General features: G+C 37.8%; 1 protein-coding gene across 2 annotated transcripts; it reads right to left on the reverse strand.

The window, feature by feature from the left end:
* Window positions 1–1136: 1136 nt before the first annotated feature.
* sars1 (seryl-tRNA synthetase 1) lies at window positions 1137–14795 on the reverse strand. Of its 2 annotated transcripts, XM_026920856.3 has the most exons (11): window positions 14534–14792; window positions 13621–13691; window positions 12081–12161; window positions 10806–10964; window positions 6701–6844; window positions 6226–6381; window positions 2906–3127; window positions 2600–2729; window positions 2156–2313; window positions 1902–2031; window positions 1137–1579 (listed from the first exon to the last, which is right to left on the reverse strand). In XM_026920856.3, exons 1-11 carry the CDS (start codon window positions 14667–14669, stop codon window positions 1419–1421), a joined length of 1548 nt encoding a protein of 515 aa, XP_026776657.3. In that variant the 5' UTR covers window positions 14670–14792; the 3' UTR covers window positions 1137–1418. The 2 variants fall into 2 exon arrangements, with proteins under 2 accessions (XP_026776657.3, XP_053096525.1); XM_053240550.1 differs by lacking the exon at window positions 10806–10964 and having other exon boundaries at window positions 14534–14795.
* Window positions 14796–15650: the final 855 nt, after the last annotated feature.

The following is a 15650-nucleotide window of genomic DNA, read 5'->3' on the forward strand; positions in this document are numbered from 1 at the left end:
TGGATTTGACAAAGGACTATTGGTAGATTCCTTTGTCACCCAAGTCCAAGGAAAGCTCCGGTCGGGTTACATGAATTTGTCTCACTAACATGATGGATCAGGCCCCACAATGCACATGCCGCTGGGTACTTAAATGACATAATAGTCTACAGTAATCATGTGTGGCATTATGTGATGGTGGTCCTAAAGTCTTTGAGACTGTCCAGCCTCACAGCAAACCCAGCAAAATGTGCTATTGGATGGATGGAGGTATGGCATCTGGGCTTCCATGTGGGTCATAGGCAGGTGCATCCCCAAATTAATAAGTCTGCTGCAATTGCAGCCTGCCCAAGATTCAAGATCAAAAAGTTCCTGGGTCAAGATAGTTCCTGGGGCTGGCAAGATATTATTTGTACCTAACTATTCTGACCTTACCAGTCCACTGACTGAGCTCACTAAAAAGGGGGGGTCAACTCACAGGCCAGACAGCTCCCCATTCAGGTGGTGGGGGTACAGTTTAGCAGTGGGACTGTGGGAATGAGAGATTTAACATGGCACACCTGTGGCCTATTTGTGAGTGTATAGTAGCAAGCTATTTGTCTTTCTCTCTGAGCTGAGTGCATGTGTGAGGCAGATATCTAAAGCAACTGATATGCAGTCACGTTTCAGCAGCTCAAAGCTTAATTTTTACGTTCTTCTTTCTTTTGCTTTCTTTTTTGTTTTTTGTACAGTGGCACTGCACATGCTCAAAATAAACGCTCATGTGTGCAGTCACCATGAGTTTGCTGGATTCCACAGTAGCATTCCATTGTCATTGCCAAAATGTGACTGTGTTTCAACTGGATTGTCTACAGAACAAAATTATTTCAGTGAGGCATTGTGTCCATGAACTGTAGTGACACAAACTTCATAAGCATCATGGGAGTGTAGTATAGAAACACAGCATGGTGTTCACTGCATATGGTGGTGGCAGGCTTCACCAGCCACTAGGCCACAGCTACAGTCATACCAGTAAAACAAGAGGAACTTTTTTGAAACATTCCCCAGATCAAAGTGCTAACATGACAGCTAATTATTTTATAATATTGCCCTGTTTAGTACAAACTACAGTACAATCCAAACTGGCTTTAACAGTGTCATAAAACAGTCATGACACATTGTTTCATATTCATTTATTTGGATGTGCCACCATACTCATATCCCTTTGAAGATATCTCAAGCAAGTTCTGTACATGTCACTGTTGACAGCTAGAACAGGTCACCAGTGAAGAAGCCATGTTTCACATCAAGGAAACTAACCATAATGTTGACAGATTTACATGCATGATTAGAAAATAAAAAGAGGTGGCATGAAATTATATATTATAATAGACTAATGGTATGAAATAGAAGTTAGAAGGGACCAGTAATGAATAGCCACAGCTGCAGGACAGAAGTTTTTAAGAGTCGTTCACTGACATGTTCTCCACTTTGTTTTGCAAGTCAGTGGCATTGGCTTGCTGCTTCTTTTTCTTTCCTCCCTCTTGTTGTTTCTTGTGCTTCTTTGAAAACTCTTGGTCAATAGGAGCTGCCTTCACAAACTTGATTATTTCTGTTAAGTCTAAATTAAAGAACCACAAAAAAAAAATAAATGAAACATGAGAAAGTATATACAATCCTCACCAAATACACTCATTCTATGCTAATATCTTTAAAAAAATTTTAAAAGATTTTGCATTTAAATGACAAAATCCCATATGTCTGGAAAAATCTGCCAAATGTTACTTAACATTACATCACGGTCAGCAAAGGTTCTACTCTAAAGAGTTGGTTTGAGTAATATTGATCAATAAACTTGAGAATCTCCAAAGTCATGTAGCAGTAAACAACCATAAAATTCACTTAAAATATACTGACATAGACTAACGTATAAATATGATTACCTGGAGGCATGAACACCCTGAGTGGCTCTGGAATGATTATGCCCTCTGCAGTCTGGTAGTTTTCCAGAATAGCACATATTACACGGGTAGTAGCACACATGGTTGCATTGAGCATGTGCACAAACTCAGCCTTGCACAAAAAAGTCATTATTTTATCATTTTGTATTATTACTTCATACTTTCCATGAGTATTCAATTATTAGTACTAACATCTTTCTTAAGGGCATTTTTCTCTAAGGCAAAGACAGACTTACCTTGTCCATCATCTTCTTCGTCTGGCCATAGCGTATACGTAAGCGGCGAGCTTGATAGTCCGTACAATTGGAGCAGGACACCAGCTCCCTAAAAGCCTGAGAACCTGGGAACCAAGCCTCTAAGTCCAGCTTCTTACTGGCTGCATGGTTCAAAGAACCTACAAAACAGGCCAAATGATATGTATGAGGTTCAACTCACTCAAAAAACTACCAGAATATAATATGACCACAGTGCTTTTTCAACCGTGTTTAACCTTTAGTAAATATATTAAATATGTCTAAGATTAGCATTATAAGCTATCTTTGGAAATTAAGATTTGAACTTAACTACTAACTACTACTACTACTACTACTACTACTACTATAAACTATTTTCATCTCTGCCTTTGAGATACATCACAAAGGTAATTAAGTTCAAGTCTTAAAAAGAAGAAAAAGACTGACCAGAGACAATGTTAACAATGCGGTAGGGTAATCCTAGCGACTGGTAGAATTCTTCTGCAGTTGTGATCATTTCATCAAACATCTCCCATGACTTGTTGTTGTGAGGTGAGGCATACACAAATTGTTCAATCTGTGTTGGAATTCACAGAGATGTTATTTATTTTATTTTTTAAAAGTTACAACTCAATCACCAAAAGATGAAATACTACTATTACAAAATTGTGCAAATTTTGATGAATCTATCCCAGTCAATAAGCCAATTATACAACAAAAACTGCCCATCTCCAATTTAGTAAGCAAACTAACCTTTTCAAACTGGTGAACCCTAAAGATGCCACGGGTGTCTCGGCCATGGGACCCCACTTCCTGTCTGAAGCAGGTAGAAATGCCAGCAAAGCGGATGGGCAGGTCCTCGGGCTTGAGCCACTCATCTCTCAAGAAGGCTGCTATGGGCTGTTCTGAAGTGGCAATCAAATACTTCTCATCCACTGATGTATCATCAGAATGCTCACTGCCCTTCCCAATAACCTGCACAGGTAAGGTTGTGGGAACAAAGAGAGAAACTCTAAACTATTAGGAAGTATATAAAATAAAATCCCAAAGGTAGGGATGGGTATGAATACTTACTTCAAATATTGATTACTCAAATATGACAACAAACAATCTATTATAAAGATTTATAAAATTATTGTTCATTTTATTTTGCAACTTCTTCAAAATTCAAATACAACTTGCATTATTGAAGTTAAGTACTAAACACCAATTTCTTGTCCCACAAACATGAATTCTTCCAGAAATGGAACTATAGCCCTTGCATTGCATTTTTAATTACAGTGGCATTAGGAGTGGGGACTGACAGTCTACAGACACTGCACAGTTGACAGGTGATAATTTCTGTCAGATCTTTGGAACCTTATTCTAGGCCTAAGCAATACCACAAGCTACCGATCGAGGACTAGCTGACAAAATATTGTACAATGGCTCTCAAAGATAGCATGCAATTCTGCCAATAGCACAATGTGCCATCACCTCACATTTAAACAAAACACTCATTTTTAGTAATTGCTTGTGGAGGAGGTGGTCCAACTGGCAGCATATCCTTGAGCAGGCAGCCACACCTTTTCTCTCTCCCTCTCTCTTCATCTGTTCTCTGCACTTCTCCCATCCCTGCCCCTCAGAGACAGGGAGCATTTACCCGAAAACTGGATCCCTGGACCCAGCTTCCTTCCAGGCTCTCTCTCAACTCCCCTTTTCCCCCTTCCCTCTACTCCTTTCTCTCTTCATACAGGGGGGACCCCAGAGTCCACAAGTGTAGTGGTCAAGCCTGGGCAGGTTGCGGGGAGCCCAGGCATTTCCAGGACCAATACCACATGATAAAGGTGGGTATTGGTCACGGTCCCTGTTGTGCCACAGGCTTTCCCTGATCAAGTAGGGATGTAGGTATACCTGTAACTATCCAACGGGGTACACATCATCAAATCTCATCAAAGCCTCATTTAAGGTGGGGCACTGGATAGAGCACGCCAGGTGAAGGCGAGCTGTGTGCATGGGGATACTCACGAATATCTACTAGTGCCCATAAGTATACATTTTTGGGGCCAAAAAAAAAAGAAAAAAAGAAAAAAAGAAAAAAAAAAAAGAAAAAAAAAACAGTGTGGAGGCAGCGGTTATACCTCACTTTACCCATCAATTAATTCTGGGCACCAATTGGCAAAAATTTCAGGCACTATTCAGAGGAATACTGATTGAAGAGTCCTACATTAGCATAGTATGGTGTGGGATTTGTACAAATATACCATCTCAACCTCCTAAAACCATGGAAAGAGGCAGTCTCTGTTGACATGGTGACAATGATTTCTGAGCATGAGGAGCTGGGACAAGAGGTGAACCTGAAAAATGTGTCTCAATCCACCCTGGTTCCCTGTGGAGACCACGCATCACCATCCCAGAAAGCAGACCAGTATTCAGCAATCAGAGTATTCTGATGTGTTTTCGCCCTTGCCTGGTCGCACTAGTCTCATAGGACAGCACAGTGACTCCCCATGGACACCTGTGTGTGATTAATGAATAGATGTTTTTCTGTGTTTCAGTAAGTGACTGGAAAGAGAGTGCATGGACAGAAAACAGCTGCACCACAGCAGAAACATCCGTGTCTGTGTGTGTTCACAGATGCTGTTGAGCTGTTGGCAAGTGAAGCCCTGGTGAAAGGAAAGAAAATAAAAGAAAAAGACTACATCATGCTCTCCCAAAGCCTGCCTTCCGTGACGTCATTTTCCTCCATACCCAAAAGGGTGTCACAGCGATTTTATCCTGGTCAAGGTGAAGCAGGGCAGAGATATATACCCAAGATGCACACCATGCACACACATTCTATACAAAACATGTCAAGTGAAAATAAATAAGAAAAGCTTTAAGGAATTGAGTATTCACTCATTTTGTCCGTCAAGTACAGAAAGCTTCAAAATGACCAAAATGCACATCACTAAGGCTACAAAAAACAAATATATTAACAGTCCATTAATCATGTGAATTAATCAGCAAATAATCAGTGTGAATAACATTTGGCGTTTTTGTCAACTTTTTCAACAATATAATGTAAAACAAAACTTCTTAATATTTAACATCTTGTTACTCTAATGACTTTCTCTTCAATGACTAATCTAATCATTATTCCCTGTTCCCAATACCAATAACCAATTTAAATTGCAAATAGGGAATTTGCTGAGGGATTTATTTTAAACAAAAGATACTTGAAATTTCTGTATTTAAATGGCTCTTTCAATCTACCCCTTTATCCAAACTATATTAAATCACATAGACAGGATTCATACAGACATCACTTGGTTAAAATTACGTTCTTTTTTAAGCACCAAAAGTTGATTTTTCAAGGACTTCACAGGAGACAAATAGTTCATGTTACTTTTTCATATAATATAAATGGCAGTTTTTAAAACTTGATTATATTTACATATGTTACATACATAACACTAAGAACATTAACAACATTAACAACATAAAGTAACAGCTGAGGCTGAGTGAAGTGAGGAAAAGTTTGGAGAAATAGCACATAGAATGTTAGAACTTTATGATTATGCACCCTATGGGGTATATTTTTGGACACAGGTATCAAAATCAAATTCTGCCAAATTCAGACCATATAAGCATTTGTTTTATTTATTCTATCAATTAACACCAATACCAGAAACTGTTCAACTGCATGCATATTAGGTGATGACATTTACTATACGGCTTAATTTCTAAATACACATCGGTTTTCTAAATATCAGAAACGTATATCATTAAGCAAGACATTGAAAGAGAACTCACACCGGCTTATCTCCCATCTCTCATGAATATGACCAACAAATTTCGAAGGATAGTTTTTGGCAAAACTGTGCAATTGTTTAAAATAAAAACATCTTGTAGCAGATTTTACTCATGGAAACATGACATTAATTTAATTTTAGGAGGTACCCAGTTACTTTTTAATAGTAGAGTACATTTAAAAGTAGCAAACTTTTTACTTTTACTTGAGTACAGCTTACTTCCAGTTCTAACTAAGATTTTTACTTTTTTTTTTTCTCTTTTTTACATCCCTGTCAGTAAGTAAAAGTGAAAGTAAAAACCTTATATAGTTCCTCATCAAACTGGCTGAGCTGAGCAACCTCTTGCATGACCTCTTTCCGCATGAAGAATGGCGTATAGAGGAGAGTGTAATTCCTGCTGTAAAGGATCCGCAGGGCGTAGTTAATCAAAGCCTGCTCCAGGAAAACTAGAGGTCCCTAATGAAAAACAACACAAACACACTAAGTAGTTATTACACATTGTGTTCCAAAATGTAAAATTATGCTCCAATACTTGACATTTGAATATGAATATTTACATTTTTAATCATCAGGCAGATACTTTAAACCCATAGCTTACAAACAGTATGAAACATTAAATTATGCAAAGGAGGCTGTACATAGTACACATCAAGTACTATGGTTCTACATTATCTACACAGAACAGGGCAGCCCACCAGCAATACATGCTCAAGATCAACATTTTTGTATAATTTATCTAAATATGCATAAATCAGGTGTCATTTTTATACTCAACCTTCAAGAAATATCCTCTGCTTCCCGCAATGATGGCACCTTTCTCTCCTTCATATCCATCCACCATGACAACCAGATCCACGTGAGAGTACTTCTTCTGCACTGTGCAGTCACCCCAGGTGCGCTCAACTTTATTATCAGCATCCTAATGAAGTGCAACATTCATCAACAACCTATTAACCTCAAATTATGCTGCATGACTAGAAAGTAATTAGTCAAGTAATATGACAGAGGGGAGGTGGGGAGGGGAAAAAAAGAAAAAAAAACAAAAAAAAAAAAAAAAAAACATTTGTACATTACTCCATTATTTTTGAAACCACAATAACTTCACAATAAGAGAATCGCTATAGATCTTAGATTTGAGAATTTATAAACCATATACACTGGTGAATTTGGCTAATTAAGAGGGTGATCTAACAATGTGCATTTAAATAACAGGCACATTATAGTAAAATAACCAAATAAAACATGGGACCAAGCTGTATTTGTCATGCAGGCCTTGAGTTTGACACATTTATTTAATGTAACTGATAATGGGGAAAAAGTTTTTGGTCCTGTATCACAATGTACTAAAAAATAATTTAAAAACTGTAGTTAGTTGAAAATGTTGTTATAGCAATAATAATAATAATAATAATAATAATAATAATAATTTCATACAACAGTTAGTTCCAGCCCACTAATTTGATTGGACAAGCGGCATTCCAAGAGTACTGATATTTAATATAACAGCACGGGATATTTCACTGTTTGTATCACTCCACTTGTCTGTGTTCACTACATAACTTCTATAACTATAATTCTGCCTAAGTTCTATAGTTCATTACATTGAAACTGTACCTATACTACACATACTACAAGCTATTAGTCACTCTACCCCAGCTGTCGCTTCTTTAAGAACGATATGCTATACACTGAAGACATTTGGGATCAGAAGATGAACATAAGACAACAGATCAGAATTTCAGCCTTCACTTCCTAATGTTTACATCTATATCTAATAAACAACTTAGAACATTACACCTTTGGTGGCAGACCACCCAATTTTTAGGTGAGCTAAAGTATTGGAACAGATATTCTTAAACTAAATTAAAGTAAATGACACTTAATATTTGGTTGCATATCCCTTGTTTGCAATAACCGCATCAAGACGGCAACCCACTGACATCACCAAACTGTTGCATTCTTCTTCTGTGATGCTTTTCCAAGCTTGTACTGCAGCTTGTTTCAGTTGTTGTTTGTTTTGGAGGGTTTCTCCCGTCAGTCTCCTCTTCAGTAGAAGAAATGTATGCGCAGTTGGGTTAAGGTTTGGTGATTGACTTGGCCAGTCTAAAACCTTTCACTTTTTTTATGCTGATGAAGTCCTTTGTTGTGTTGGCAGTGTGCTTTGGGTCACTGTCTTGCTGCATGATGAACTTCCTCCCAATTAGATTGGATACATTTCTCTGTAAATTGGCAGACAGAATATTTCTGTAGACTTCTGAATTCATGCTGCTGCCATGATGAGTTACATCATCAAAAAAGATTACTAAGCCCATTCCAATGGGCACGTAAGCATCAGAACTGGACCATGGAGCATGAACCATGGATGTTACTTTGACATATACCACCTACCTAATCATTGTTGCACACCAAGTACACCCCTTCATGGCAAGGGTATTTACTAATGGCAGTGGCCTCTTTCAGCAGGATAATGCGCCCTGCCACACTGCAAAAATCATTCAGGAATGGTGTGAGGAACATGACAAAGAGTTCAAGGAGTTGATTTTGTCCTCCAAACAGCCCAGACCTGAATCTAATGAAGCTTCTGTGGGATGTGCTGGACAAACAAGTCTGATCATGGAGGCAACAACCCGCAACTTACAAGATTTAAAGGACCTGCTGCTAACGTCTTGGTGCCAGATACCAAAGCACACCTTCAGAGGTCTTCTGGAGTCCATGCCTCGACGGGTCAGAGCTGTTTTGGTGGCACAAGGGAGCTACACAATATTAGGCAGGTGGTTTTAATGTTATGGCTTATTGGTATATATACACACACACACACACACACACACACACACACACACACACACAGAGAGCCATGTATTTGTACAGTGACATTTTTCAGAATTTTGCCTCTGTACACCACCACAATGGATCTGAAATGAAGCTATCAAGAAGTGACTGATGTGTAGAGCTTCAACTTTAATTCAAGGGCTGTAGATGCAAGTGAAGGAGGCCATCATTGGGCTGAAAAAAACCCAGATCTATCAGAGAGACAGCAGAAACTTTAGGAGTAGCCAAATCAATGATTTGGTACATTCTGAAAAAGAATGAATGCAAGCTCAGCAACACCAAAAGGCATGGAGGACCATGGAAGACAACTTCAGTGGATGAACACAATTCTTTCCTTGGTGAAAAAAAACCCTTCACAACATCTTTCCTACAGTCTACAATTGTAGGAAATCAAGAGATGCCTTCAACAATCTACAATCAAGTCTACAATCAAGAGATGCCTTCAGGAATGTAAATACAGATGGTTTACATCTAGATGCAAACCACTGGTAACACTCAAGAACAGAAAGGCCAGATTAGACTTTGTTTAAAACAAAACAAAAACTCTTTGGGGGAAAAAGAAAAGTCTGACCAGTTCTGATGCAAGATTCACTTGTACCAGAATGATGGGAAGAGAAGAGTATGGAGAAGGAAAGGAAGGGCTCATGATCCAAAGCATACCACATAATCTGTCAAACATGTGGAGGTAGTGTTATGGCATGGGCATGTATGGCTGCCAATAGAATGAGTCACTGGTGTTTATTGATGATGTAACTGCTGAAAGAAGTAGCAGGATGAATTCTGAAGTGTATAGAGCTATACTTTCGGCTCAGATTCGTTCAAATGCTGCAAAACTGATATTCACAGTACAGATGGATAACGACCCAAAATGTACCATGAAAGCAACCCATGAGCTTGGAAATGGAATATTCTTAAATGGTCAGGTCATGGTCTTAAAAGGTGAGTCAGTCACCTGACCTCAACCCAACTGAGCATGGTTTTCACTTACTGAACACAAAACTGAAGGCAGAAAGACCCACAAACAAGCAGCACCTGAAGGCGGCTGCAGTAAAGTCAATTCACGATCCATTCTGACAACATAGCGACAGTCAGGTACATAACTCACCACGGCAGCACAGAAAGGTGTGACATGCTCAGCCATGCCATCTGCGTCTGTGGGTTTGGATCTTTGGTACTTACTAGCTGCATAAGGTCGAAATGCCAATAAAGCCACTTGACACTTGGTAGGACTAATGGCATGGCAGTTCAGGAAATGCTCCTGAATCCTAGAACTTAGCACGAGGGCCTTGTACACTGGGAGCTCTTAAGTTTATAGTAGTGCAGAAAGGAGCTCGATGCCCTCCATCCTCCACACTCCCCAAGGGTCGGGCGTGGGATCTCCCTTGTACTGGAGTCCCTCAAGATCTCTGTTCAGATTCATACAGGAAGCTAGTCAAGAATAGAGGTCATTGATGAAAGCCCATTCTGATGTTGATCATCTCAGCAAAAAGGGTGGGAGAACTGACCCAAGATCGTGATGTGGCAACAGCATGCAGCGGCAGCTTCAGATCCAAAATGGTGCTATTTATGTTCTTAGCCATACTTTTTAATGGCACATGGACATCGGAGCAACCGTTAAAAGATGGTAGACACCATCGCCAGACACTACTAAAGTATAAAAAAATCATGCAACAACCAACCTGCATGATGATCTGCTGGAGAGGCTTTATCATAGTAAATACATAGTGTCAATAGTATGTTATGTTTACATTTACCAGATTGTACTATTATATTGTTATTTCTTTTTGCACCATCTGTTACATATGGCACTCTGTCCATTTTTGCCACCTAGAACTGTGTACTAGTTAGCACTGCACTGTCCTTTACTGTGCCTATTGTCCAGTCTTAGGAAATTTGTATTGCTGTATGAATGTAGCCCAAGTTCCATTTCCATTTACTTAATTCAAACACTTCCTACTGAGTTCAACAGTCAGTAAAAACAGAAAAAGAATGAACACCTATTTGAGTCAGCCCAATCTTTCCATATTTAGCATGTTGGTGCAAAATTTCACCTCATCATTGCTAATGGGAACAGAAGGGTGTAGGAGGTTGCCAATCTCTCTCAGGGATTCAAAGCGCTCCATCTCCAGCCTCAGCCTCTCATTGTCTGTTTTTTGAATTGCTTCATCCACCAACATTCGAACCTTTTTAATCTGAGTTACAGTCAGTGTCTGTTAGAGACATAACATACAGAGACAGAAATGGACAGAACACTGTTAGTTATAAAAAACACTACATCTTTATAGTGATGGAAGCATCTTTATAGTCTGTGTAATGAATAAGACACAATATGTGGGCAATTTACAAACTAAAGGGGGGGAGAAAGAAAGAAAGAAAAAAAAAAAAAAAAAAAAAAAAAAAAACCATTCTGCTTACTTCTCAAGCAATATATTCTCTGGCCATTTTCACGGGTCTGAATTGGAACAAAATTGATACTTTGCACTACATATACTTAAACAAAACAGAAAGAACATTTGCTGAGGAGCGTGTACATGAAAGCAGGGATGAAACTGTACTCGTAAAGCCCTTCATTCGTTGGTCAGAAATAGAGTGACAAAAAAATGTTAACAAACCCTATGCAAGTGTGCACATTAAACAAAAGCCTGAGAAACAGATTTATTTAAAAAGTGTTATTTAACAAAGAAAAATCTAACACCATTGATAATGATGTAACTTTGTGTAAGAAAAATGTTTTACACTTGTGGAAGGAGACTTCAGTGACAAGGCTGTATAATAGATGGAGTAAAGCTTTTCCTTTAAAGCAGTGGTCCCCAGACTGCAATAATTCAAAAGCCACACCACACAGAATTGTACTGTGAAGAGCCACAAAAATTGCTTGTCATCCCACTAATAAAAACAAGTGAAAGTGTAATGCTGTACTGTTTCCATGACAAAAAACAAATATAATTGAGATTTACTATCTTTAAATGGACTCATGGAACTCATGGTACTCAGGTGATTACTTTTCTTGCTTTTGATACTTGACAGGGCTGAGATAATCCTTTTAGCAAGTCTGGAAATACGTGGAAGTTCGAACAACAGTTCGAATAACTATAGGTTTGGAAAGTAGCGCAGGGTTTTCCCTACCATAGAAAGGCTTAGGCGCCTTTTTGTGCCTCTTTGTGTTTTATTCCTTACATAATACATCCATAATGAACCAAATGATCACAACGATAAAAACAAACTACTCATATATTAAACATACTTTGAATAAGGCTGTGAACAGATTTGTGCATGATGTGTTACATACATGATACATGTATAATATATTACTAAATCTGACTCACTGATAATATGTCTGCTGTGAGTGTCTCCAGGTTCTGGACCTCCTCTGGGAGGGTTTCATCATCTCCAACTGGCTCCTTCTTCTGGTCATAGTGAAAGCAAAATAAGTAGAAATATAATGAAAATCCTCTTGCCATGCATATAAATAACATGTCATGTATATGACGCAACAACATGTTATTTTGCCATACTGCCACTGTCCAAGTAGTCCAGAACTAATACTAAACCACCAACAAGCCTACATTAATTAAATAAAAATATTTAAATAAACAGTAAAAAACATTAGAAACAGACCCATTCTGAGAGGCTGATGCTTACTGTTGATTGTTATTATGCATGAGTGACTGATCAACATCAACACAACACAACATCTACTCAGGAACAAACACCAAACATGGTTTCAAATTGTTAACTGCCTACTAAAACTAACTAGCTCACAAAAAAGCTTTTATGACTAAGGTATGTGCCTTAAATATTTTCTAAATGTTACTTTCAAACAGAAATACCAAAGGTGATATTAAACATGACAACCTTGAAAAAAGCAGCAAGATAAAACTGGATAAATAGATAAAATCTTGTTTATTTTATATAGCACTTTTAACAATTGACATTTTCACAAAGCAGCTTTACAGAAATGTAAATATTTAATTAAACAACTACAAAAAAAACAAAGTCCCATAAGCACACAGCTATGTAGCTGATTCAGGGCTTACTGTTAATCAGCAAAAGCAAATCCATCCACTTAGCTGTTGAGATTAACATGGACATGGGACTGACATCAGAACTCAATATGGTAACATTATTTTTCACAAATATGGGCATAAACCATTTGATAGAGCTTGGCGATGGGAAACAAAAGTATTTCCGACTGGGATATGCATGGCCACAGAATCCCACATCAACAACTGAGCATGGCTGGTTATCTAGCACAATAAATGCCTTCATTTTACTCGTGATTCCTTTAGCTTTTCGTCCTTTACTGTGCTCTGTAGTTTAGTGACTATCCACATCTGCTAGTTCTGCTCTCTTTTGATACGCACTGTAGTTGGCTGCGTGATGTACTCCAAAGTGTCGTATTAGGCTAGTGGTGTTAAAATACTTTGCTTTGTTTCCCTCATGAGGCTACACTGCAAGTAGCATTGGCTTGGCCTGAGACAGATATTGTTTATTTATTTATTTAAAAAAAAAAAAAAAAAAAAAAAAAAAAAAAAAAAAAAATTATATATATATATATATATATATATATATATATATATATATATATATATATATATATGTTTTGTGTCATTGATTGGCTTGCCTTATCAGCCAGATAAAAGACATATTGGCTAATCGCCAACCATATTTAGGCCAAAAATTGGCTGATTTCAAACTATATCCGATAAATCCTCCTACACTTATTAAACATTACAACAGATTTTATCATTTTTACATTAGGATATGATGCAGAACATGCAATGTTTGAAATGTTCAGCAAATATGAACAAACTATAAGAACTTAAATTGTTTTCTTAAAAACAGTTCAATCATTGGGACTTGTACCTTCATTTTCTCACCAACAGATTTGCTGCATAAATTCTTTGCCTTGTTGAGGTTGTCAGCAATGAAGCGACCTGGAAGAAGAAGATGATATTTGATATGGTACATGTTGGTTGATTATTGGTTTAGCGCCTTGGCAGTGCTGTTATTTGAACTGAATTCTACATCTTTGAAATTTGACCAATATTCTTTTTTTTTTTGGACATGATGTGTGCAAAAAGAAATCAATTTTGTGCTAAACTGCAGCATATTATTTTAAAAAGACAACAGATTTCACTTATTCAGATGTTTAAAGAGACGACAAGTAGCAGATATTAACACAGTTTAAAAGCATTTAAAAGCATTTTAAACTGTTAGTGATTAGTGATGTCACTACATGATCATGTATGAATACACTTGGGAATCAGGAAAATTATTAGCCAAGAGATGTTGTAACAGCGAGCAATGACAGGCAGCAAATCTTACAAACACTTTAGACCTGTTTCGTTCATTCAGAAGGATTGCATCAGACTGCTTCTAGAGGTGTGATGACATCATACTGGGACAATTACACTTCCTACACAACACATACTTTGATCAACTAATCTTATAATAGTTGCTCAACTGCAGTGTAAGGCAGTAAATGAAGTTAGAATAAATTAAAAAAAAATATATAGCTAGCCACCTGACAGCGATAAATCGATGTTGCTGCAATATGGCAAGTCAAATAAACGGTTAGCATGCTAGCCCGGAACGGCTTATTAGTTCATTATAAACACTCGACAATGCTTTAGAATTCAATTCATAGAATTTTTAATATGCACAATTTTTATTATGCTACAACTATCTTGCAACTAAAAACATGGTAACTAATTAGCGATTGTCATATGGGTACGTAGCAACAACTAGCTTTGTTAGCAAGTAACGCGCCACTCACACTTCCTCCATTCCTTATCTGCTTGAACGAGTTTATCCACCAAGGACACATCTTTAAACCTTTTTCGTTGCGTCTCTCTCACAATTTCTGGATCGCCGCCTTTGTCTGTCCGAAAAAGGTCTAGATCAAGAACCATGATGCCGCACTGCTCTTGTATAAAGGCGAAATTAGGAAAACCGTGCACACAATTGGAACAGGGCTTCGCAGTAATGGGGAGTGATTCAGTGTTCCGTTCTGTCCGTCACGGGCTGATTCACAAATGACTTACTTTTAGACATTTAGTGCACTATATAGGGCGAAGGAGCCATTATTTCATACCCTATGTAGTTCACTTATATGGGCTGTAGGGACCTATTTGAAATTCAGCCTCGCGTTTTTAGGCATGCTTGAATATGTGCACATGCGCGATGAGTTGTGCTGCGTTCGTATTACCTTGTAAGTGGTAATTTGAAAGTTGTAGCAGTTTGCTTTACCCTGTTCATTGTGGAGAAGTCTATCTCACAGCTGGCGCTTGACACCGGAGTAATAAGTGCAGTTGCAAAATAAAAAGGTTGCTGTACATAACCAAGATACCTTTAGAAAGCTGACTCTTGAGAGTTTACTGTTCAAGACTCAGAATTACTCAGACTGTTATTTGTGAGTTTTGAGCAAAAAACAATATTAATCTCATAAATTGTCACGTGTAGCCTGATACTAATAATTAGCATCACGCTACACATAACAATTTATAAATAAAAAAAAAATCGCATGAAAAACACATACGAACCATATATTGTCGTAATTGTACATTTATTGGCTTCTTGTTTCATCTGAAAAATTTCTGTCTAAAGGGAGAGCGTTATACGAAACTTCATGTTCATCAGATCGCATAATTTATTGGAAAATGTATCAGAACGATGATTCTGTCTAAAAAATGTGAAGTAAACATGTGGGAGTCCATGCATATTTCTCCAAATGTACACACAACTACGCAACTATGCTCGTTAAACCTAGCCCACAGCCCTGCTTTCTCTTATAGCTGCTGGTGGTGCTGTTGCACTTGGTTTCACAAAAATCCAAAAATGATACTCTTTAAAATGTTGTTAACCACAAATAAGATGAAAATTTTTTTAATCTT

The sequence above is a fragment of the Pangasianodon hypophthalmus genome, chromosome 16, assembly GCF_027358585.1.
Source record: "Pangasianodon hypophthalmus isolate fPanHyp1 chromosome 16, fPanHyp1.pri, whole genome shotgun sequence".
NCBI lineage: Eukaryota > Metazoa > Chordata > Actinopteri > Siluriformes > Pangasiidae > Pangasianodon > Pangasianodon hypophthalmus.